Source organism: Gymnodraco acuticeps, unplaced genomic scaffold (assembly GCF_902827175.1).
Source record: "Gymnodraco acuticeps unplaced genomic scaffold, fGymAcu1.1, whole genome shotgun sequence".
NCBI lineage: Eukaryota > Metazoa > Chordata > Actinopteri > Perciformes > Bathydraconidae > Gymnodraco > Gymnodraco acuticeps.
Window position 1 is genome coordinate 2,347,891 of NW_022990335.1, and position 24,865 is coordinate 2,372,755.

Sequence of the window (24,865 nt, forward strand, 5' to 3'; positions counted from 1 at the left end):
ATACAGACTGGTTCTGAGGATGCCAGGTCACATGAAAGCTGTCATTGTAAAATAGCGCTATTCCACCAAACATTGTTTTCCAAACTCTTCCTTTGTTAAAACATTTCAAATGTGTTGTTTAAAAATTAATACAAACTTATTTTCTTTGCATTATTGGGGTCTGAAAAAACACTGCAGCTTTTTTGTTATTTGGACCAGTTGTCATTGTTTTACCATTAATTATCTAATTGACTATTTGTATTTAAAACTTGTTTAAAATGTTGTCAGTAGATATTGAATAACGCAATCCTGTAAATATTAAATCCAGAGAAATGCGTTTTCTTTATTTTTCCAGAGCTGTAGATAAATAATATGAACAAGGGTAAGAAAACAATTCTAAAATTAGCATACATTAAAAAAAAATGACAGAGCTTAAAATACATTTTGCTGCTGCCATCTTCCACAGCAATACATTCCTTTGCTCCTGAGCTGGTTCTCCTGTCTTGTTTCTTCAAACTAGTTTCTACAGTAGTTGATACTAAAAAAAATTTTAAATACGTTTTTTAATTCAACCCAGCTTTAAAACATCCAAACCATCCCTTTAAGGTTATGTGAATATACCTTACACATTAATCTCTTACGCAGTGTGTAATATAACTTAACGGCTAAAACATATCTTGATTTATTATTCTATTTGAGTTTTGTCTCTTTTGACTACAGACAATGGGAACCACTGTGCAATGTGGAGAGTTGTGGCCATCGTAGGAGGATAGCGTCAATAGAAACAGCAACAGTCAGTCGGTAGATGGCTGCCATTGATTACATTCAGCGTTTCTTTGTGATGTTTACCATGTGTCCCTTGTTTACATTTAGCTATAAAAGTATAAATAGTAATTCCATAGTCCTTTTTTGTTCATTGGTCATATAGTGGCTGTTACAACTAGCACATAACAGTGCCTACCAACCATGTTTAAAAAGTTTAAATTGTAAAAGTGATGCTATTTCACTCACATGTAGGTTACTATAATAGGTTGCGGTTGCTATTATCCTCCAAAGATTGCTGTTCATGACGTTACATTCCCAATTCCTATATCGGCATAAGGGAAGCTTTTGGGCTATATAAGCTAGATAGGCCTTTAATACCAAAACAAACACAATTCAAAGACAAACCAATTCAAACATAAACTTTATTTCCAAATGTAGATTTCAAAAGACAATAATATTTCAACATATTTTGAACATAGGCTCCCCAGAATAGAAAAGTCATTAGAAAACACCAAGATAATAATTTATACACTCAACATAAAGAATACATATTCACTCAAAAAGAGGTACCATCCATTCTGTAACACGATTTTAACATAACGTTTTTTTTAGATGTAAATGACTAGTGCTAATGGACACAAATTCCCTTCTCTGAATCAGATTGCAGAAGTAAAACCTGACAACATTTAATGACCAAATGCCATAGTACATTTAAACCTGTTCGGAACCCATTCATTAACATCGTTTTTCTAGAAGGTATACAGGAATTATTTAAGCTGTGGACTTGTTAATGTTCACTTATCCATGCATGCTGGTTTTGATTTTTTACCCTTTTTATTTTCACCCTTAATTTTACTTCATTTTCGTCTACCTTATGATTTGAATTTCTCTATACTGATTATATTGCAGTGTAAAGTAGAAATAAATTACCAAGAAAACGTTTATATTTTTAGACTGGATGTTCACAAAACAGCACGTATTGCATTACAATGCTTCCATATGTGGCATTTGTAACAACTGGCTGATTGTGATAGAAGTAAAAAAGGTCACATTTAATCACAGCAACGCAATGAAAGCACTTGCATCTATCTGAGCATTTGTTGTTGTGAACACAGCTACCATGGAAGAAATTCAGCAAACTATCTTCTACATTTGCATTAGCTTTTTCATTGCATATAATATATTTAGTGTCCCTGAGTGAAACGATTGCAAAGATGAAAATGGGCTGAATTGCATTTTTAGGTTGCGTTTCGGCCTGATGTAAGATGCTGCCTGTCAACAATCCCCAAATGAGATTTACTGAGAAACATTATGCCTATCTCTAACCAGGATCCTGCTCATAACAGCATCAACGCCACTAAACCTTAAAGGAATAGAACCAAATAAAAATGTTTTACATTGAAAACAATGCAATTTTCTGGTCAAATCAGCAAATTCCGTTGTGTAGTGTCAAACAAAAGAAAAATGTTGGATAAAGAAGGAAAGATAATAAGTACTTGCAGAGATAAAGTCTATTCATCACATCCAACCATAGGGAAAAGACAATACATTTAAGATAACAACGAGGGGTTAGTGGATTAGGAGTTAAAGGCAAGAGTGAAAAGGTGAGTTTTGAGGGCTTTTTTTAATGACGTGAGAGTGTTGGCAGATCGGACGTGGCTGGGGAAGGAGCTCCAGAGTGAGGGGGAGTCTTCTGCGAAGGCCCCAGGTCCGGAGCTTGGTTCTGATTTCTACAGTAGGTAAGCGACAGCAGATCTGAGGCGACGGGTGGGGGTGTGTCATTGGATGAGGTCACAGAGGTAGGGGGGGCAAGGTTGTGGAAAGCTTTGTAAGTGAATAGTAAGACTTTATAGTCAATATGGGGTTTGATGGGGATCCAGTGGAGATCATGGAGGTTAGGGGTGATGTGGTAGGAGCGTCTGGTGAAGGTGAGCATGCGGGCAGAGTTTTGGACATATTGAATTTTTTTGAGGATATATGCAGGTGAACCATAAAGAATGCTGTTGCAGTAATCAAGACGGGATGTAATGAATGCATGGATGAGAGTTTCAGCAGCGGACATGGGAGGGAGGCTCTGATGCGGGCAAGGTTCTTTAAGTGTAAGAAGGCGGATTTTGTGACCTGGTTAACACGAGGGAGGAAAGTGAGGGGTTGAGCGGGTAAGTGAGTTTGGGCCGATGATTATGAGTTCTGATTTGTCGCAGTTGCGTTTTAGAAAATTGTTTTGCATCCAAATTGTAATGTCAGTGAGGCAGGTGCTGAATTGGGAGTGTGTGCTTGGAGAAATGCATTTTGTTGATAGGTAGAGCTGTGTGTCATTGGCATAACAGCGGAACTGGAGTTAGTTTTGACAGAGGAATTGTCCAAGTAGGAGGATATAGATGATGAACAGAAGGGAACCAAGTACAGAACCCTGAGGGACACCATAATTGACAGGGACTGTGGGGGATTTGGAGTTGTTGATGGAGATGAATTGATGTCTGTCAGAGATATATATATATAAAGGCATGATAGCGTTACTGACTTTATTTGAGACTGACCTATGAGCAGAGAAGTGCACTTCTTGTTGGCCGCAAACACACAGACACACTTTAAAAGGCTTTGATTATGTGTTGGACTTCCCATCTTTGGCCAGAGCACTCCTGTATTACTAGTGTATCTTTTTTAATCTCCAGACATCTTTTTGTCTCTCTGTTCTTTATCTCCTTGCCCTAGAAAAGAGAATACATGTAAACAGTAGGTATACACATTACACAGTATGTCATCATTAAACATTCAGACGACCGCAACATTTTGAACAATGAGTCACCATGAGCTAACCCACGCTACCATTTCAAAGGGTGGTACATACCAAATTATGACGACTACATGCATTTTCAGATTTGGTGAAAACAGACGTGGTTTGTGAAGTCATTTGATTAATATAGTGGTAAAACAATAACATTTCAGATATGTCAAAACACCAACGGTTAGAAATGACCACTCCTAGTGAAAGGTAATTTACAATTTAGTGTTAAAGGTCCCATGACATGCTTTTCCGGTTATTATCTGTCCCCTTGTGTGTTGTGTAGCTTTTTATGCATGTAAACGGTCTGCAAAGTCAAAAACCCTCAAAGTACACCCTGTAGCGAGTAAAACTCTAACACAGAAAATACTTGTCTATGCTGCCCCAGAACGCCTCGTAGGAGATCTTTCCAATTTTTTTTCTTACACACACACACACACACACACACACACACACACACACACACACACACACACACACACACACACACACACACACACACACACACACACACACACACACACACACACACACCCTTATCTTTTCTCAGGCTGTGAGTGTGGCGAACTGTGTAGCGAACAGCCTGGCTGTGAGTGTATGTGTGTGCTCAGGCTGAGTTCCGCGATGTCTCGCTGTCTCGCAGACCCCATGCAGCAACCAGGAAATGACCCAAGTAATACAGCTCACACTGTCTGCTCCTCGATCCGCATTCTCATCTGTTTGTCATTACTGGTGTCGTTTTCTGGTTGCTAACGCCATTGTAACACATAATCACTGATGTTCCCGCTGTAACGGTGGTGGACTCATCAGAACATAGTGGACGAGCTGACCAATCAGAGCACAGTGGGCTCATAGGGAGGGGGGGGGGCAGGAGCTCCAACAAGCCATTTAGGACAGACAGTGAATACACATACTATACAGAGATGCTGTATGCGAAATCAATGTGATTTTGGAACATTGAACAATGTAAATCTATCCTAGTAGACCTCAACAATGGAATTATGATCAGTAGAAATGGCCATGTCATGGGACCTTTAAGAAAACGCTGTTCATTTTAACACATCATGCTACGTTAAGTGTTTGTTTTGATGCTAATACTTTAACAACAACAATATCTTTGAACACAGGGCTTTTACTAGTAACAATATTTTACCAGTTGCTTCTTTTGCTAGATTACATTTCATTAATAGTACCTGAGTGAAGTCCCAGTAGATCCCCATTTTCTTCTGCAGAGCCTCTCTGCAGTTGAACAGCCCTGGTTCTGTTTCTTTATTCCCAATGTCAGCTATACACCGGTTGTCATTGTACTTGTGGGACTTGATGCCGCCGATGTAGAGCTCTCCGTTTGATCGAAAATAAGTCATCTAAAAAGTATTTTAAAAAGCAGTTTTGGCAGTTAAATCAGCAGCAAATACGACAAAGATTAAGGATTAATCTTGATAACCACTTTTAGAATCTTAACTTACCTGAGGTCCATAGTAGTAGCAATTGTAGGCGATGGGTGTGTTTCCCGGCACTGGACCTTGGTCTAAGCACATGTTGGTATCAAGATTCTTCATCTATAAGTAGGGGAGAAAAAAAAGACATTAAAAAAAGTAAAATAATAATAAATATTTGGGAGCTCAAATGTAGAAAACATTGCTGTGTAGGAGTGAATAATTAAAACACACACCCAGCAATAATTCTACCACCATTCAAAGCATTAGATGAAACTAAACTTACTCCTCCATATGCAACTACGTTGTCCAAGGGATCCAACTTGGGATACACATTTTCCAGGTACCATTTGAAGGGTTTACAGTTCAACCTTTTCCTTAGTTCTTTCCTCTCCGTGACATCCCCAATGTCAATTCCATGATTCTGCAGGGAATATGGTATAAATTGTTATTTTGTAGCTTAAGTGATTGAGATTCACTCAAAGATGCCCCCTTTATTGTCAGAAGTTAACGGGGCACGGGAAAGAAATGCCCCGAGAAATCTCAAAATGCACATAAACCTAAACCATAAAAGACACAACAATATTGCACAAAACTGTGTCTCAGGGCTTATTAACATTTAACAACCTATTAATGTGTCATACCCAAATAACGGGAAGAAACTCAGCTATCAGACAATATTAATAATTTTTACCTAAACGAAACACAAGTCTAACACCAAGCGTCTAAATTAGCACTAAGCGAAGAAATGCTAGCGCACTTAGCACATAACTCACTGTAGCGATTGTTATATGTCATGCAATCTGCACAAACTAGATATCATATGAAAACTGAGATTCCACAGATTCCATTGGTATAAGTATATCATCACTGTTTGACCAAAACTCACGGCAGCGAAAGCCAGGAAAGACAACACACAACTTCACTTTACGGGGCCAAAACGGCAAATACGTCTTACATTTGCTGTTTTCTGATCAAAAGTTGTGTTCAAGGGCATTAAAACGCATATAAACGCTGCTGGAGGTTAATAATCCAATGTGTCTGTGTCATTTTGAAATGATTACTGATAATCCATCATAACATTTATGGCAATAAACTCATTTTTCATATAGAGTGTACGGAGCTTCCGGTTTTGGGCAAGCTGCGTGCGCATCATTCTAACTCATCAATGGTAATATTTAGATGGGTTAAGGAACTTCACCTCGATTCTATTGGCTCTAACAGTTACAAAGAGGTGTCAATCACCCAAATTGACCAATGGGTTCCAGAGATATGGCAAATACACCCAAATGTACCCAGAGGTGAGTCCTCCTGGACCTACTTTTTCTAAACCTCTCTAAAAAGGTCAAATTTAACTTGTTTTGCATTATTCTTGATACAGGGTACTTATTATATATGTTATAGTTTGGATTCCTAAAGGTTTTTGGCTACTATCCCATCATTCAAGGGTGGCTTTCACTATAAGTAATGTTTTTTTTTTAGACGGAAACTATAATTTACATTTTTTTACTATGTTCAATCAGGAATTTACTTTAAAATAAAAACATCTATATTGATTCTGACACTTCTACAGCCAACTCACAGGTTTATCATTGCTTTGAGAAAAAAGATTATTCATTTACCCCTTTTAGAAGTGAATATATTGTCATTTGTTCTGGGCATGTCATTTTCGAGCCTGAGGAACGCTTCAACTGCAGTTTTTTCGAGAATAATCCATGATTCAATGCTTTACGTATACGAAGTGACACTTGTTAGGGAATAATTTGCTTAGGGGCACTCTTTGACATACTCCATCTGTTTCTCCTTCCTGTGCCTCCTGTTCCTTGGACACAGGTTCTCAGCCTTGGACAGCTGCTTAAGGAGGGGCTGCTCAAACTGTGGTTAATGTTGCCAGTTTATGATCGGGCACAGCTCGATCTGAGAGTTTATTGTTTTGGGACATTTGGAGACATTTTATCTTAGGAAGGCTCCGAGGTGTGCATTCTCTAGCCATAACCGACAACTTTAGGCAAGGCAAGGCAAGTTTATTTATATAGCACTTTTCTGTACGCGACAATTCAAAGTGCTTGTTTTAGTTAGGTGATTCAGTGTCTCCACCTGTTTAGTCTCGCTAAATGAGGAGTGTTGATTACACTCTCTGAACTAGTTAAAATCTCCTACTGCAGAAGAGATCTTCAGAATTGGCTTGGCATCTGCTGTGTCAACTCGTGGCACACGACATGTCTTGTGAATTCTCCAGCCGAAGCTCCAAATAAACCATCAGTGTTTGCCATCAAAGTTGCTTCAGAAGTTTTCATCACACCACTGACAGCTTAGTAAAGGTCAAAAATAATTGTTACAATAACTGTCTCCTGCCCTCTTTCACATATACACATGACTGCACACTTCTTTGGGACGGCAACATTATGCTTTTTTCAACTCGTTGCCACACAATGGTAAGATGCATTTTAATTTGGGGGCCATTTCACAATGAAAACAGCAACATATTCACTATTTACTTTTAGTTCTAAGTATCCACAAAAATGTAGTTTGCCCACAAATGAAGTACCTCAAATGGCAAGTTCCAGAACAAGTTGACATTGTGTTTGTATTCATCCATCCAGACTTCTGCTACCCTCATGGCGTTTCTCCTCATGGCTACAGACAGATCAGGCATGTAGGGCTTATGGGCCCTCTCAATGTGGGCGATCCTGGAGCATGGAACTACTTCAATACTGCCTCCACATGTCCACACCTACAGTATACGAGCAGAAAACTAAACATGTTATCCTTTATACTCATTTATCAAATAGAATAATTGTTCTGTCAACAAAATTATTAGTGCAGGCGCAAAGCACACAGTTTGCAGGACACCATCTCTTCCTGGCAAAGTTGCCAGACAACCAGCAAAGACTCCAGGAAGTTACCAATAAAGAAATAGCCACTGTCCACATCTCTATCCTCTGTAACATAGCTGTTCACCTCACAATCATTAAAACAAAGTCACAGGGGTGGATAGGCGACGCTTACTCACTCGAATTCCCAGCTCCACATTTTCACCACCGTACACTTTCATTCCCTCATCGAGAACTCCAATTTCTCCTAGATACTTTCTGTCAGCCACTAGGATTCCCATGACAGATGGACTCCTGAAATAAAAAGGAGTAAACTGTGAGTCGTGTATCATTTTAAACATTCTACAGTGGAATACATCAGTTTCATTTCAAATCATCAAGAAAACCTCATCCATGTTATATTTGTTTGAGACATGTAAAACTAGACTGGATACACTTTTACTTACTTTCCAGGCAGTGAGCCATCCATGAGTTTGTAATAATCGTCGGAGAAACTCTCATACATGCACCATAAAGCCCAGTCGAAGGCATGTGCGGCTGGTTGGTATGGAATAACTGTAAGGTCATCATAGTTGACTTTGTCAAACACAGGGGACGTCACCACGGTCCGATCCCCCTTGATCTGCGTCAGCAGAGGTTCAGCCCTGCATGAGTGAAAAGAAGGGAGGAGAGCAGGTTCACTATTCACTTTGATCATTTGTCGAGCATATATTATAGGTCTCATATATAAAAACATGTATATGAAGTGTTTTGCTCAAAATATCAAACAGATCACCCATTCTAGCCATGCCTTGTACCCCTCCCTCTATTTCAGCCCTGTTAGAGAAGTGCTAATTCTGGGAATCACAAAAAAAAAAAAAAAAGGAGGGGGAGGTTATGCAGAATTCTACCCAGATACTCAGCTAAATGCTGCCGTGATTAAATGCCAAAAACCACATCGAGGATTATTTCTGAAACAGTATGGAGCTCAAATGCTTTCTCTCTTAAGGGTGAGTTCCTTTTTTTATTTACTGCTTCTTTACCCATACTCTCTCCAGTACAGCGTTAGATCTGAGTTTTAGCGATGCTTGCTAATGTAAACAAAGACCAAATTTCTTCCAAAACACGCATTGTTTCTGATAGGGCCGTGGGTGTAAAGCCAGCCTACATTTCCGATATTACGTCATAACGGCAGCTCCATTGTACCCCCGTTTTTATAGATTTGGGTACGGAGGAAAAAAGAGAGGGTTTTGTTTTCTTACACTTTGTGAGTTCCCTTACACACCGGGGACACATACAGTATTTATGTATAAAAGACATCGGCAGCCAATATAAACTTTGTAGTGCGTCCGAGCACAATGTTGAGAGTAGTTTAAAAGTTTTACAAATGTTTCTACCAAACGACATCCAGAACCATTATCACCTTTCAGGAGTAAAAATATTTTTCTCTACAAACATAACATACTTACTGTTAATGTTATAAATAAACTAACATTGAAAAGGATTTATTTTTGCCACACTCTTACCACATTTCATGGACTTCAATGTGTGCGTCCAGGATGGCCACCACGTCAGCAGTAGCAGCCCTCCACCCAGAAGCCCTGGCGTATGAAAGGCCTCGCTGCTCATTGTGCCTCACTCTTGTAAAGCGGAGGCCTGGGTTCTGCTGCTCAAGCGACTTCACATACACGTCAAAGTCACCCTTCAGGTCCTCTTGAATTGAGAGGATAAAGTGGGAATATGTTATGACATTAGGGAAGAACAGGCGTGACAGATTTGGTTTTTCCAAAGCAAGGGGGTGATACCACTTGTAGTTATTGATGATCTACTCAAATTATACTGAAAAGCGTATGATGTTTTATTCATTCTATGATGGACAAATGTGAGTCGTATTAGTAAATTGCAATCCAGTGCCACAGCACCAGTGGCGGCTCCAGGGTATGGCTGGGGTAGGCTACAGCCATACCCTGAAATGGCTTAGCCCCACCATGAAAAATTATGTTAAAGTATAGCAAATAAAAGTCTGCCAACTCGCGCCGAGTAAATTGCACAGACATCAGTTAGTAAGATTGATGTCAGTAGCCACTTGTCTGGAAATACCGAAGACTAGAAACGGTTTTGAAAACTTTTGTCACGTAGTGATCGTCTTCTTAATGAAACATCTTTGCTAATGTCTTCTGGCCAATCAGAGGCCGTTTCTCAATCGCGAGGAAACTGGCTTCCAAGCCAATATGTCAAGGATACTACGTCATCGAGTGCCGCCGAAGGACTGTTCCAATCTCCAGCATACTTGGAATTCCACCGAGGCCGCGTCCTTGGTTTGGGGGTAATTTCGAGGCTGCACATGGGTAGACTTCGCGTCCTTCAAATCCCCACAATGCTTTGCGCACGGACCAATTTCCCCAAATCTGTGGTGGAAAATGTAAGGCGGGGCCTCTCATATTACGCACACCTGCACACTTGCTAGCCTGTTCCACTCTTCGTTTTCCGAATGCCAGGAAGGATTCTTGCCTAGCTTCTGAAGGAAGTGACTCGGAAGACATGTGCTACCAAGCCAGCATCCTCGCGATTGAGAAACGGCCAGAATCACGGCCAGAATCACGATAACGGCGTGGTGTTGTTGCAGGAAGTCCCGACGGAGAATAATTTTGCGGTAGAACTACTCTTTATACATCCATGGATACATCAACACGTAATAAAATAAGACCCCACGGTTTGATGATTGATAGGTGTGTGGGCTGTCTTTCATTTTGACACACAGAACAATGGGGGCTATCCACCCTTATCCACAATGTAAAGTAATTCACACAGCCTTTTTCCTCTTCTCTCTCCTCTCTCCTCTCTGTGAGGAGCAGCAGGTTCAGCTTTCAGAACAAAGTAACAATGGCATTCATTTTTTTGAATGTCGTGTAGTAATAGATTGATTTTTTTTCTTCTCAAGAGAGTACCAGAATGTGTATTTTATGTTAGTATTTCAAAAAAATCTCCTGGGGGACAATCCCCCCAGACCCCCCTGCAGAGGTTGGGTTTTCAGCATGTCAACTCTTCCACCTGTGGGGAAAACCCTTTTTATTTATTACAAGACAAATGTGCCGTTTTTTGAGACAGGGAAATAATCTAAACCTCACACAAGGCGTTTCACTGTCAAGGGGGGCGATACGTGTATATGTAATTACATTGCAAATACTGACTTGAGCCCCACCACTGCATGTAACGGCCCGTCCACATGGCGGCGTGCATTGAAGCTTCAACGTTTTGGCCCATTCACTTTGAATGGGGTAACGTCACGCTTTGCGAACTGCATCGTGATTCCGTCGCTTCGCTTTGCTCGCATTGCTCGCTTCAAAAGTAGAGCAATGTTCTACTTTTAAAGCTTCGACAGCCAATCGAATCGCCAGTACAAGCACTAGCCAATCAAACCGCATGCTTGTGTGTCCGGGGCGGGAGATTCATGTGATTGGTTGTTGTTCGAGCTCTAAAGCAGACTCATACTTTTTTTTTGACACTTACAAATGTTAAAATGTGTGGTTTTATTGGTGGTTATGTGCTGGAGCTGTAGCAACACGAATTCTCGTTTTTGTTGTATCCAGCGTATGATCAACAAAATGTGTTTAAAATTATAAATGATATTGAGTTTACATGCTAGTGTTTCTTCAAAGCTAAAATAACCACTTGCCATCCTAATTTAATATTTTACGTTACAGATATGACAGTAGCATTCATCTTCTGAACTTACTCTTGCCAAGAGGTGTATTTCCTAAAGTATGAAACAACTGCTTCAAAGCTGGAAGATCATTTGACAAAATGCCTTCTGGGAGATTTACAAGACTTCTGAGAAAAGTATATTCATATTAAAAAAAACTGATAAAAATCAGGATTCCAGTCTAAAAGCAGCAATATATTTAAAAACTAAAATACATGTTCCAACAGCATGGGCATCTGCACAAAGAAACAGGATTTAGCAGTAGCGTAATGTGATTCACTTGAAACATACACACCATTCGAGCTATTATCATCCACCAAAATAATCTCCTTCAGCAGGTTTTTAGGGGTGCGGTCGATGATGCTGCGCAGGGCTCTTTTGAGGATCGAAAGGGCCTCATTCAGGTAGATCAACACCACCCCGATGCTTGGCAGATCCTTTGGGTATGTCTTTTCAAGACACCTGTTCAGAAACACAACCCTTGTCTTTTTAACAAGCTGTGTAAATGTTTAATCCAAACAGACGGTAACAAAAAGGTGAAGGATTATCAGCAAACAAGTTAGGTGAACTATAAACAACCTTTAACCCTGCATTGTGTACGAAGTGACACGGTAGTTATGGCTTCATAGGAGATAACAATGCGTACCTTTTATCCCTGGTATCTGCAATAGCACGATCTAGAGGAAGGCGATCACTCAGAAACACGTTGTAGCCATACTTATCAAACAAACTCTGTGCCTCTCTTTGCTCATCCTCAGACAGATTCCCACCCCACTCCTTGAACAGGGGGGAGTCAGGGAAGAGTTTATTTGACTTTTTCTTTACAGGGGCCTCCTGTTTTTCCTCGATCTTTGCTTGAGGTTCCTCTTTCTGCTCTGGGAGCTTCTGGACTGGTGGCTGTACGACCTCTGCAGCTTTTCTCCTTCGCTCTACGTCCTCTTCGAGCAATTTCTGCATGGTGTCCTGCTTCTGCTCAAAAGCTTTGAGTAGGTTGTCTTGACAAAACAAGCAAAATGAAAAATGAGAATACTTTGTTCTATGAACCATGATAATACAGGTCCATCTCAATAAATAAGAATATCGTGGAAGAGTTGATTAACTTCAGTAATTCTATTTAAAAAGTTAAACTCATATAATATATAGATTAATTTCACACAAAGTGAATTATTTCAAGTGTTAATTTGTTTTAATCTTGATGGTAACAGCTTGAAAACCCCAAATTCTGTATCTCAGAAAATGTGAATATTACATAAGACCAATAAAAAAAGGATTTTAAATAAAGAAATGTCGGCTTTCTGAAAAGTATGTTCATGTTTCTACTCCGAGTGTTTGGTTGGGACTCCTTTTGCACAAATGACTGCATCCATGCAGTAATTTGCAGGCGATCAGCCTGTGGCACTGCTGAAGTGTGATGGAAGCACGGTTGCTTCAATAGCGGCCTTCAGTCTTGACCATAAGGACTTGAGAGCAAACCAACAAATTGAACAAAAAGATCAATGGTATCTTTTAATATGGCTATCAAGAAAAGAAATCTCCAAATTGACGCTTTGTGTTTAAATAGTTTGAGAGATTTTCCACTTGGTCTGTTGGATTAGACTGACTGGGACTTTTGTGTGAAATTACGCTTTTTGGTCACAAATTGAGAAAACATCAGTCTAAATTTGAATAATTTGGCCTGTAAAGTTTTGGAGAGGTTCTTTATAAATCAAAAAACTGATAGAGGAGTCGGTATGTTAATGTGGCGACAAATGTTCCCCTTTCTGCTCTGTGTTGGTCTGTTTGAGTTATTCAGCAGCATTCTCCACAGCCTGTGAAAAAGTCTTGTTCTCCTTTTACTCGTGTTTGGTTTGGCTGGAACGGATTAGACACAAGCTCAGTTTACACCAAAAAGAGGGGAAAAACCTGATTTTATACCCCATTGTCAGTGGGTATGTTGGTTATTTGCAACCTAAGTGACAAATTGAATAAAGGACAATTGTGTATATAGCACAAGAAGCCCTTTTAACATGTTAGAACATTTCCAGTGTTAAGAGTTATTTTGCTTAATAGGGTAGAAAAACACAGAAGCTGGTTTTAGCGGATAATTAAATTAAAAAAAAAAAAAATGATAATAGAGGTTTACATATATTTTGATTCATGCAAGTCAGTTAGCTAGCATTTTGTTTTTATTAATACGTACTTGGCTCCATTATATCCTGTGCAACACATAAGCATGTTCACCTTATGTAATAAATTGTAAAACAATGCATGTCATGTGTAAGAAACAGCTGTGAGCGAACACGACAGGACAGGATAATTCAAGGTTAGCAGGAAAATATGAAACGTTTTTGCACTCCAACATGATTTCTTTGATACTGAGTCGATTTTTAGATTTTCTTTGCCCTCCACGTTTGATCCTTTGTCTTTACAGTGCCCTCCCTGGAGCGCTACCCTGTTCCAGAGTGCCCAAGAGGGCCATATCTGTTATAGCACATTCCAGTGTGCAGGCATTTTGTGATTTTGAGGCTATTTCAGTGAAACAAGGCTGTTTTTAACATTTGACAGATTTATGCTTAATTCTCTCAAAAAAGGGTACCGAAAGATACACTTTCCTTTTTAAAAAGCTGACCCTACCATGAAAGTACTCTGTTTTATTAGATTTCGTCAAGAATTTGACTCTTAATGGCATTTGTGATTTTGAGGCTATTTCAGTGAAGCAAGGCTGTTTTGAACATTTGACAGATTTATGCTTAAATTCTCTGATAAAGTTACTGAAAGATACACTTTTGTGTATAAAAGCTGAAAAGTAGATAATGAAGTACTTTGTATTAGTAGATTTGGTTAAGATTCTGACTCTTAATGGTCCTCTCTAAATTTGATTCAGGGTTTGTTTTAAATGATTTGTGTTTTGTGTGTACAGACACACAGAAAAACACTGAAAAACACAAAAAATAAGGACTGTAATACACATGTATCAGACACGCCCCCTTGCTATAATGAAGACAACAGTTTTTAAATGTAAAAAACCATTTTTTTATTTTTTCACACACAAAAATCAAATAGTTATACTGATTGGGAGCAATCCAGTTTTGTTGACATCAATGCTTTATTCTCTTTTCTTGTGTTACTAAGATACTTTTAGTTACACTTTAATGGATGCAAACCTTTTTAACCGGGTAAAATATTCATTAATTTGTAAGGAATTCGTTTTATTTATGTCTCTCTAAAAGGCAAGTTTGTGATTTTAACACTGTTTCGATGAAACACAGCAGTCTTGCTAACTTGACATGACTAACATTAATTTTCTAAAATATATGTTTTTTGTCTTTCTCTCCTTTTTCCATTATACTTTACTGGAGGATACACTTTTCTTTTTAAAAGCTGACCACTACCATGAAAGTACTCTGTTTTATTAGATTCCGTAAAGCATCTGACTCTTAATGGCAGTTTGGGATTTTGAGGCTATTTCAGTGAAACAAGGCTGTTTTTTGAAACATTTGGCAGATTTATGCTTAAATTCTCTGAGAAAGTTACTGAAGGATACACTTTTGTGTATAAAAGCTGAAAAGTAGATAATGAAGTACTTTGTGTCCGTAGATTTCATTAAGAATCTTTGACAGATTTATGCTTAAATTCTCTGAGAAAGTTACTGAAGGATACACTTTTGTGTATAAAAGCTGAAAAGTAGATAATTAAGTACTTTGTATTAGTAGATTTTGTTAAGAATCTGACTCTTAATGGCAGTTTGCGATTTTGAGACTTTTTACAGACACTCTGCAGATTTATGTGTAATTCTCTCACAAAGGAAAACAGTAAGTCTTACTTTTTTTATATGTATGACAACTTACAACTGGTAGAAAGTTAAGTACTTTTTCTGACCAGATTTTCTTTAAGACTGTGACTCTTAACACACCACCCCCCGAGAGCCAAACATACTCACCCCCTTTTCAACGCTCTCCCCCCGCAGCAGCTCAGGTGTGAAACCCCCATACAGAATGTCAGTCCCTGTGTACATTTTTTTAGTGACACTCTGCAGATTTGTGTGTAATTCTCCCACAAAAAGGAACTGTAAGATACACTTTTTATGTATGCAAAACCTTAAACATTTCTGAAAATAAAATACTTTATCTGAATACATTTTCTTTAAAGGCACTTTTTGATTTTAACGCTATTTCAATGGAGCAATCCAGTTTTGTTGACATCAATGCTTTATTCTCTTTTCTTGTGTTACTAAGATACTTTTAGTTACACTTTAATGGATGCAAACCTTTTGAACCGGGTAAAATATTCATTAATTTGTAAGGAATTTGTTTTCTTTATGTTTGTGATTTTAACACTGTTTCGATGAAACACAGCAGTCTTGATAACTTGACATGACTAACATTACTTTTCTAAAATATATGTTTTTTAGAAGCGTTCCTTTGATTTCTTCATGTTATTTTGAACACATTACTTTTCATATTTTTTCAACATACTGTGATATTTTGTTTTTTGTCTTTCTCTCCTTTTTCCATTATACTTTACTGAAGGATACACTTTTCTTTTTTAAAAGCTGACCACTACCATGAAAGTACTCGGTTTTATTAGATTCTGTAAAGCATCTGACTCTAAATGGCATGTTGTGATTTTGAGGCTATTTCAGTGAAACAAGGCTGTTTTTTGAAACATTTGGCAGATTTATGCTTAAATTCTCTGAGAAAGTTACTGAAGGATACACTTTTGTGTATAAAAGCTGAAAAAGTAGATAATGAAGTACTTTGTGTCCGTGTGAAACCCCCATACAGAATGTCAGTCCCTGTGTAAAACTTGTTAGTGACACTCTGCAGATTTGTGTGTAATTCTCTCACAAAGGAACTGTAAGATACACTTTTTATGTATGCAAAACCTTAAACATTTCTGAAAATAAAATACTTTATCTGAATACATTTTCTTTAGAGGCACTTTTTGATTTTAACACAATTTCAATGGATCAATCCTGTTTTGTTGACATCAATGCTTTATTCTCTTTTCTTGTGTTACTAAGATACTTTTAGTTACACTTGAATGGATGCAAACCTTTTTAACCGGGTAAAATATTCATTAATTTGTAAGGAATTTGTTTTCTTTATGTCTCTCTAAAAGGCAAGTTTGTGATTTTAACACTGTTTCGATGAAACACAGCAGTCTTGATAACTTGACATGACTCACATTACTTTTCTAAAATATATGTTTTTTAGAAGCGTTACTTTGATTTCTTCATGTTATTTTAAACACATTACTTTTTCATATTTTTCAACATACTGTGATATTTTGTTTTTTGTCTTTCTCTCCTTTTTCCATTATACTTTACTGAAGGATACACTTTTATTTTTTAAAAGCTGACCACTACCATGAAAGTACTCTGTTTTATTAGATTCCGCAAAGCATCTGACTCATAATGGCAGTTTGTGATTTTGAGGCTATTTCAGTGAAACAAGGCTGTTTTTTTAAACATTTGGCAGATTTATGCTTAAATTCTCTGAGAAAAGTTACTGAAGGATACACTTTTGTGTATAAAAGCTGAAAAAGTAGATAATGAAGTACTTTGTGTCCGTGTGAAACCCCCATACAGAATGTCAGTCCCTGTGTAAAACTTTTTAGTGACACTCTGCAGATTTGTGTGTAATTCTTTCACAAAGGAACTGTAAGATACACTTTTTATGTATGCAAAACCTTAAACATTTCTGAAAATAAAATACTTTATCTGAATACATTTTCTTTAGAGGCACTTTTTGATTTTAACACAATTTCAAATGGATCAATCCTGTTTTGTTGACATCAATGCTTTATTCTCTTTTCTTGTGTTACTAAGATACTTTTAGTTACACTTTAATGGATGCAAACCTTTTTAACCGGGTAAAATATTCATTAATTTGTAAGGAATTTGTTTTCTTTATGTCTCTCTAAAAGGCAAGTTTGTGATTTTAACACTATTTCGATGAAACACAGCAGTCTTGCTAACTTGACATGACTCACATTACTTTTCTAAAATATATGTTTTTTTAGAAACGTTACTTTGATTTCTTCATGTTATTTTAAACACATTACTTTTTCATATTTTTCAACATACTGTGATATTTTGTTTTTTGTCTTTCTCTCCTTTTTCCATTATATTTCTTGAAAAACTACATAGTGATTTCTAGCAAAATACAACATGCAACTAATACATTATACAAATTAGGACTTTTTGCGATATTTTCAACATAATATACTTGTACATTTTTTTTATAGGGCTTCAAGATATTTTGCCTGTCATGCATAAACGCGGTGTCATCTTTCTTGAAACTGACGTGCTGTCCGTTTTACAAAACAAGTTATGTTTTCTGCTTCTTCATCCTCTGAATTTTCCTCCCCCGTCCCTCTTCCTTCATCCCTCACAACAACAATCAAGGTGGATCTGTGAAATGAAACACCTCTTCCCAAAGCGTGACTTCCCTATTGAGGGCATGCGTCTAGGCAGTAGGGTCTAAATCGATTGGCCAGATATACTAACATGCAGAACGTACGGTATGTTTGAAAACCGTACTCTGACTATTTCCCATAAAATCGTGACAAACTATTACTTATTCTTAAATTTGATCTCTTGCTTCATGGTTGAAAATGATAGATGAAAAATAACTTTTTTTAAAAGAGTCAAGTTTTTCAAGATCAGATACAGGTCAAGCAAATGCATAGAGGAGGTATGGTGCTGGCTCATTAGCCCTCTCACTCTTCTTAGAATGATCCTGTGCAATTATAGTTAATAAAAGTAATTACACATTAGTTCACAAATCCATACTAAAAGAGAATATCCTTAGGTATCACTATTAAAACCTAAATAAGATCTTTTGAAAATAACCTCTTTGCAAAACAGATACTTCTTTAGCAGTTTCACAAAAACTTGAAAAGAAACATCCTTAGCCAGCACACACCATTTAAAACAAACCCTGAATCAAATCTAGAGAGGACAATAACGTTTTTAGATGTCTTGGTGAGTGAAAATTAATGGCTGTTTTTATTTTATTTGAGTTTATTTCTTTTTTTAAAACTAACTTCATTTCTCTCACAGAGAGTGTCTTAATTAACATAGGCATTTACACTCTGGCTATCTCAACCCCCCCCACATCTGGTTGTGTGTGTGTGTGTGTGTGTGTGTGTGTGTGTGTGTGTGTGTGTGTGTGTGTGTGTGTGTGTGTGTGTTCCCCCTCCCCTCGGCCGCCATATGGCTGTAGAGGCTGTCAGGCTTTTATGGTTTCTCCCACACATGTCCTGACTTGTCTCAGGCAAGTCCAGACTGTTCACAAAACTTTTCACGGAACTCTTTTAGAGCAAAGAAGGGTTAGAGAGAGAGAGAGGTTGACAGAGGCTGACATTACTTTTTTTAAATATATGGTTTTTAGATGCTTTACTTTGATTTATTTCATGTTATTTGCAAGTATTTGTAAGTTACAGTCAATACTGTATACATGATTAGGGGGCACAGGAAGTGGTTAGGAGGCGGGACATAGATCCTATGCATACTAATGTGCTTGAAGCAGCAGCGTTTTATTTTCTCATTTTACATTTTTTTATTTTTTTTATTTTGTAAACCGGAAGTGGGGCGGGGCTTATGGGGGCGTGACTTCCGTCTGAAGTGGGTGGGGCTTATGGGGCGGGACTAACCCTAACCTGTCACTTTTCTATGCATACTAATGAGACGAGAGTGGCATTAGTACTACTACTGGGGTGGGGTTAGCTACATTTGACCAATCACAAACAGGGACAATTGTACTGACAGCGCAACATCATACTTCATTAATGAAAAGTAAACTAATATTAGACAAATATGAACTTTAAACATCCATGATGACTTAAACATATAATCCAGGATTACCTGTAAGCAGTGGCGACTGGTCATTAGGGGCAGGTGGGGCACAGCCCCACCTAGTGTCAGCAGAAAGTATTAAAAGTAATGATTACAAAAAAATGCAAAAAATAAATTAAAAAATATATAAAATATATTTTAAGATCATGTTTATTCATCTGATTTGTCTGTACATTGCTGTTTTAGTCTGTGTTCTTCTAATTAGTGTCTACAGTGTGTGCCTATTGAGCTGTTTAGAGCCATGTGGGACAAAACCCGATCCTGCCCCTCCCTCTCCCTGTTTAAGTCAATGGTGACTGTAAAAACTACACTGCGCATGCTCAGAGTATTGTCCTATTTAATGTGTGTGGCAACAAAATAATGACCATAGGGGCATAGTGCTGCCATCCCCACCATACGTCATCTCACATCATTCAGAGCTGATTGGCTGTAAGTACGTGTGCCGCGAAAAGTGTGGTGTGTGAAGAGGAGGAGAGAGAGCTGCAGTGAGGCGTTCTAAAACCCGGAAATAAACTGCGCATGCTTCCCTCCACAAAAAAGCAATGATATTTCTCCATAGGATTTTAGAAAATAGCTCTAAATAAGATCTGTGGGAAACAAACCTGTTAGATAAATGCACGTTTTGTTCAGCCGGATAATATCCACATGTCTACCCTACTTTTATAATTTTCGAATCATAAATCTATTGATTAGATCAGATTTATGATAGACTTTTGAAACTACAAGAACATAAGGAGGACTTTTACAAAAAAGTAATAGAGATTTTTGTCCAGAAGGATAGGCCAATGGACTTCATCTTCATGTCAAGGTAAGACTGCAATTTTACGACCGCCATGAAAATGGGATCTTACTAAGAGAGAACAATTCAATATTTAAATGATAAAATTACATTTTTTGGGTATCCTTTTGTTGAACTGTCTGTTTAAAATTAATTGAAGCATCAGACAAAAAAAGCTTTTGAAAATAATATTATATTTTGATTTAGGTCAAAATATAATATTTGTAAACCTGAAGAGTCATAGCCTCACCAGGACATGAACCTCACTGCAGAAGCTTATATATAGACATCTAAGTTTTTTGTGCCCCACCACTTTTGTACATATAAAAACGCCACTGCCTGTAAGGAGAATACAGAACAACTCGTTACAAAATCAACTACCGAGTGTTTGAAAGCGTACAACAGTTTTATGATACTGCCCCATCTAAAACACGAGGGGATCTGACTTTATTACATTTGAGTTGAGTGTTTCGTCAACTTAATGTGTTGCTTAAAATAATACGTCTGCATACAGTATATGACAATGTAACTAAGTGTTGCACGGCCAGATACGGCTCGAGAAGCTGACTCAGATAAGGAAATATTGTGATATCGATGATCTGATTGATGATGTGATGTCAGTGTGATATGAATGATAAGTGCGACACGTCGGCATCTTCTCTGCATACGGCAGTTCAAACTGCATTTCCTTTTTCCTGTAATATGACGATAGATTTAAACTCCGCACACTGAGCTCTGATTGGTCAGCAGGCGGTGCTTTCACTGAGTTTATCTCTTTTCTATAGATGCTGGAGGCGGGCAGCGTAAGATGAAAAAAAAGTTATTTAGCCTTCCCAAACCTGAGCCTCACGCGCCGCCTATGGATACGAGTCCAAACAACTCACAGACACACAGGCCAGGGTGCTGACATGGCGCCCTTTGAGCATCAGATCTGACGACGTTGATTGGCTGAAATTATGTTTCGGCGGCATAGTATACAGATAGCAACAATCAGCTTGTTGGCTGCTGCTGCTCTGGCTGAGGGCTCCTTTCTACCGCCCGGACGAGAGAGGGTAATGATACACGCTGCGGCCAGGCAGGAAACATGTGACTTATCAGTAACTTTAGATATCGTAAAACAATTTTAAACGAGATTTTATTGTAGATCATACATTTTACTGATACCAATTATATAATATTGACCTTGTTCATTAAAAATAAAAAATAAAAATATTTTTTTATTTATTTTTTATTTTTAATGACAATCAAACATGTGGGAAGAGGGTGGGCGGCGCCCATATGGGCCGGCCGCCACTGCTTATAGCCCATGTCCTGGATACGTCTGTGCAATGTGCATGGTGGCTTTTGATACACGGGGTACATGCCCAGTCTCTTATTTGTAATTTCCTCGCTCTCAACAGAAAAATAAATGTGTGCGCCATGCATCTTAAGGAGCATTCCATGGCGCTTATATGTGCCAGAGGAACTTAATTCATAATATAAACGCATTCTGCCGTAGAACAGGTACGCCCAACACGACACAGTACAGAGAAAAATGTCAGAGAACAGGGTGTTATTAATGTGCAGGTGTGCGTGAAACTAGGCCTGTCGCGATAATCGATAAATTGACTTAACGTACGATAAATAAATATGGACTCGATGACTTTTCTGAGCTCGATAAATTGCCGTTTACATGCGTGTTTGTTTAAATAATGATGTGACCGGCATTTTAGCCAGGCAGGCTGTGTCTGCCGGTCACGCGCGCTCGCGTTGTTGTGTCTGCCGGTAAGGTGCGCTGTGAGGGGCGGGGCTCACACACACACACACACACACACACACACACACACACACACACACACACACACACACACACACACACACACACACACACACACACACACACACACACACACACACACACACACACACACACACACACACACACACACACACAGGTCTGGAGTCAGACACTCCGCGTGCACTTGCAGCTGTGTAGCATCCAAATTAACAATATAGCGACAAGCAGGAGACAACGTGTGACTTACTCGAGGGGAATTTGAAGTCAAATAGAAGTGGTTGCAAAACCTAATAGCCTACCACATTTCCGGTGTGGGAATATTTTGGATTTAAGCCAAATCAACGAGGCGAACCTATACGGACTTGAATGAGCCGGGTGGTGTGTCGCATTTGTTTTAAAAAGGTAGCAACAAAAGCTAGCAATACGGCCAACCTTAAACTGCACCTGAAACACAACCACCCCATTCCGTGTGGTGCCGACAATATTATCGTTTATCGCAATAATTTCCGGGAACATTTATCGTCCAAACAAATTAATTATCGTGACAGGCCTATGTGAAACAGGTAACTCATTGCTGCTGCTCTGGCAGTGATAACTGTGTGCCTTTTATTAATATCAGCAAACATGTCTGCTGCTAACCCAAACTCCGTCAAAACTCTGCAGCGACTGACAGTCGATCCAGATGCATGTCGCTGTCATCACAAACGGAAGTCGCATAACATGATGCTCTGCGGAAAGGACGTCCCATGGCTCTTAAAACACATTTCCTTGCATCCTCTCCCTTCGCGTGGTTTCCTTGCGTCTATGCATCCCTGATGGGAAGGAATAAGACGCAAGGAAAGACGCAAGTGAGGGACGCAGGGATGCAAGTTAATCGACTTGGCATGTAGGCTACCACTGACTCCAGCCTCAGTCCACTCCTTGTGAAGCTCCCCCAGATTATTGAATGGCTTTTGCTTGACAATCCTCTCAAGTCTGCGGTCATCTCTGTTGCTTGTGCACCTTTTCCTACCACACTTTTTCCTTCCACTCAACTTTCTATGAATATGCTTGGATACAGCACTCTGTGACAGCCAGCTTCTTTAGCAGTGACCTTTTGAGGCTTACCCTCCTTGTGGAGGGTGTCAATGACTGTCTTCTGGACAACTGTCAGGTCAGGAGTCATCCTTGTATAGCCTATACTGAACCAGATGAGAGATCATTTGAAGGCTCAGGAAACCTTTGCAGGTGCTCTGAGTTAATTAGCTGATGAGTGTGTGAGTCTACAATATTTAACTTTTTAAAAAATTCTAATTTTCTGAGATACTGCATTTTGGGTTCTCATTAGCTGTAAAACGTAATCATCTATTCTAGATTAAAACATATAAAGTAAACACTTGAAATAATTCACTTTGTGTGAAATGAATCTATATAATGTGTTTAACTTTTTTTAGATAGAATTACTGAAATGAATCAACTTTTCCACGATATTCAAATGTATTGAGATGTACCTGTAACTATTTTGACTTCCTAAACCAGATTTGGCACATTTTAAGCCATTTTTGACACCCAATAGTGACACAAAATAAGCTCAGATATGGGCAAAACAGCACATTTTAGGTAGGTTGAAATGTATTGCTGACCCCTGACAAGCACTTATAATTATATTGTAAGAAAACAATTGCTGTTGTAAATGATAGTTGGAGAAAATAAACCACAAACTGGAAAAATATCTTACAAGTTAATTTTCGCAACCAGGGGGATATTTAAAGAAATTACATTTGGAGGTTGGTTTAATCAAATTATTAATGCCATTTTGCGTTATGTTAATTACTTACTGCAGGTTTTGATCAGTTTAGAATGTACAATAAGCAATAGCACACATGTACTTTGAACCTCAGTAAGCAACACATTAATATTAATCAATTAAAATGGATATACCCATTAATAAATGTTTGTTAATTTTATTTCACTCTTGTTTCCTATTTTTGTTTTACCTTTTAAAAAAGTTGCCATTTTCTCGGGCCTTTTTAAGTTAATCAATATATAATCACAGATATATTTGAATGAAATGAGCATGCAAACATGAAGATAAAAGCACATAATGTCTATAAGTTAAGTTCCAATTAAACATAACTTCCTTACAATTTCCCCATCTTAATTTGTAACAGACTGATTAAACCCGATAAAAACATAAAATGTGAGTAACATGAACTTAGAAAAAACGAATAATATCCTTGACTCACAGAGGTGGCTGACGCTTGTCTCCAGGTCAGATAGACTCTTGATCACCCGAGGGTGTTCAACCTCTTTTTTGGACCCCGCTGTATCCTCATCATATCCACTCTTTACGTATATGTGGCGCACGTAGAAGATGAGCCCAATGATCATAAATATGAGGACTGGTTGCTTTATTCCTGCTACTCTCATACTGATAGCAGGACTGAGAGCGCGAGGACAGAGCAGTCCACAGGTATGAATTGGAATGTCCTCGTTCACTCCAGCGCATAGGCGGCGCGTGAAGCAGATTTGGGAAGGCTAAATAACTTGTTTTACCTGATGCTGTCTATAGAAAATAGATCAACTCAGTGAAACCACGGGCACCGCCTGATCAGAGCTCAGTGTGCGGAGTTTAAATCTATTAAGTATAAAGGAAATACAGTTTAAACTGCCGTATGAAGAAGACGCCGACGTGTCACACTTATCATTCATGTCACATTATCAATCAGATCATCGATCATATAATATCATAATATATCATCTATTTCCTTACCTGAGTCAGCCGAGCCGTATATGGCCGTGCAACACTTACATTGTCACATACTGTATGCAGAAGTATTATTTTAAGCAACACATTAAGTTTGACGAAATACTCAAATCAAATGTAATTAAAGTCAGATCCACTCGTGTTTTTGACGGGGTAGTGATATCATAATTGGGTCATTCTACAGAAAAGGTGGAAGTACTGTCACTTACTTTTGCAGACACCAAAATACATGACGTTGACCTA

General features: G+C 38.4%; 1 protein-coding gene across 1 annotated transcript; it reads right to left on the minus strand.

Annotated features, from left to right (window-relative positions):
- Positions 1 to 1,149: 1,149 nt before the first annotated feature.
- On the minus strand, positions 1,150 to 24,474 carry LOC117550846 (probable polypeptide N-acetylgalactosaminyltransferase 8). Its single transcript, XM_034223409.1, has 11 exons — positions 24,102 to 24,474; positions 12,128 to 12,476; positions 11,777 to 11,943; positions 9,305 to 9,491; positions 8,246 to 8,443; positions 7,979 to 8,093; positions 7,514 to 7,699; positions 5,252 to 5,389; positions 4,996 to 5,088; positions 4,723 to 4,893; positions 1,150 to 3,455 (listed from the first exon to the last, which is right to left on the minus strand). The coding sequence occupies exons 1-11, from the start codon at positions 24,283 to 24,285 to the stop codon at positions 3,336 to 3,338; spliced, it is 1,908 nt and encodes a 635-aa protein (XP_034079300.1). The 5' UTR covers positions 24,286 to 24,474; the 3' UTR covers positions 1,150 to 3,335.
- Positions 24,475 to 24,865: the final 391 nt, after the last annotated feature.

Bases quoted from the DNA above. Each gene is read 5' to 3' on its own strand.
- LOC117550846 (XM_034223409.1), bottom strand. From the start codon at position 24,285: ATGAGAGTAGCAGGAATAAAGCAACCAGTCCTCATATTTATGATCATT. The intron at 4,894-4,995 runs GTAAGTTAAGAT...AATACTTTTTAG, and splicing joins GCTACTACTATGGACCTCAG to ATGACTTATTTTCGATCAAA. The intron at 3,456-4,722 runs GTACTATTAATG...TCTCTTTTCTAG, and splicing joins TCTACTGGGACTTCACTCAG to GGCAAGGAGATAAAGAACAG.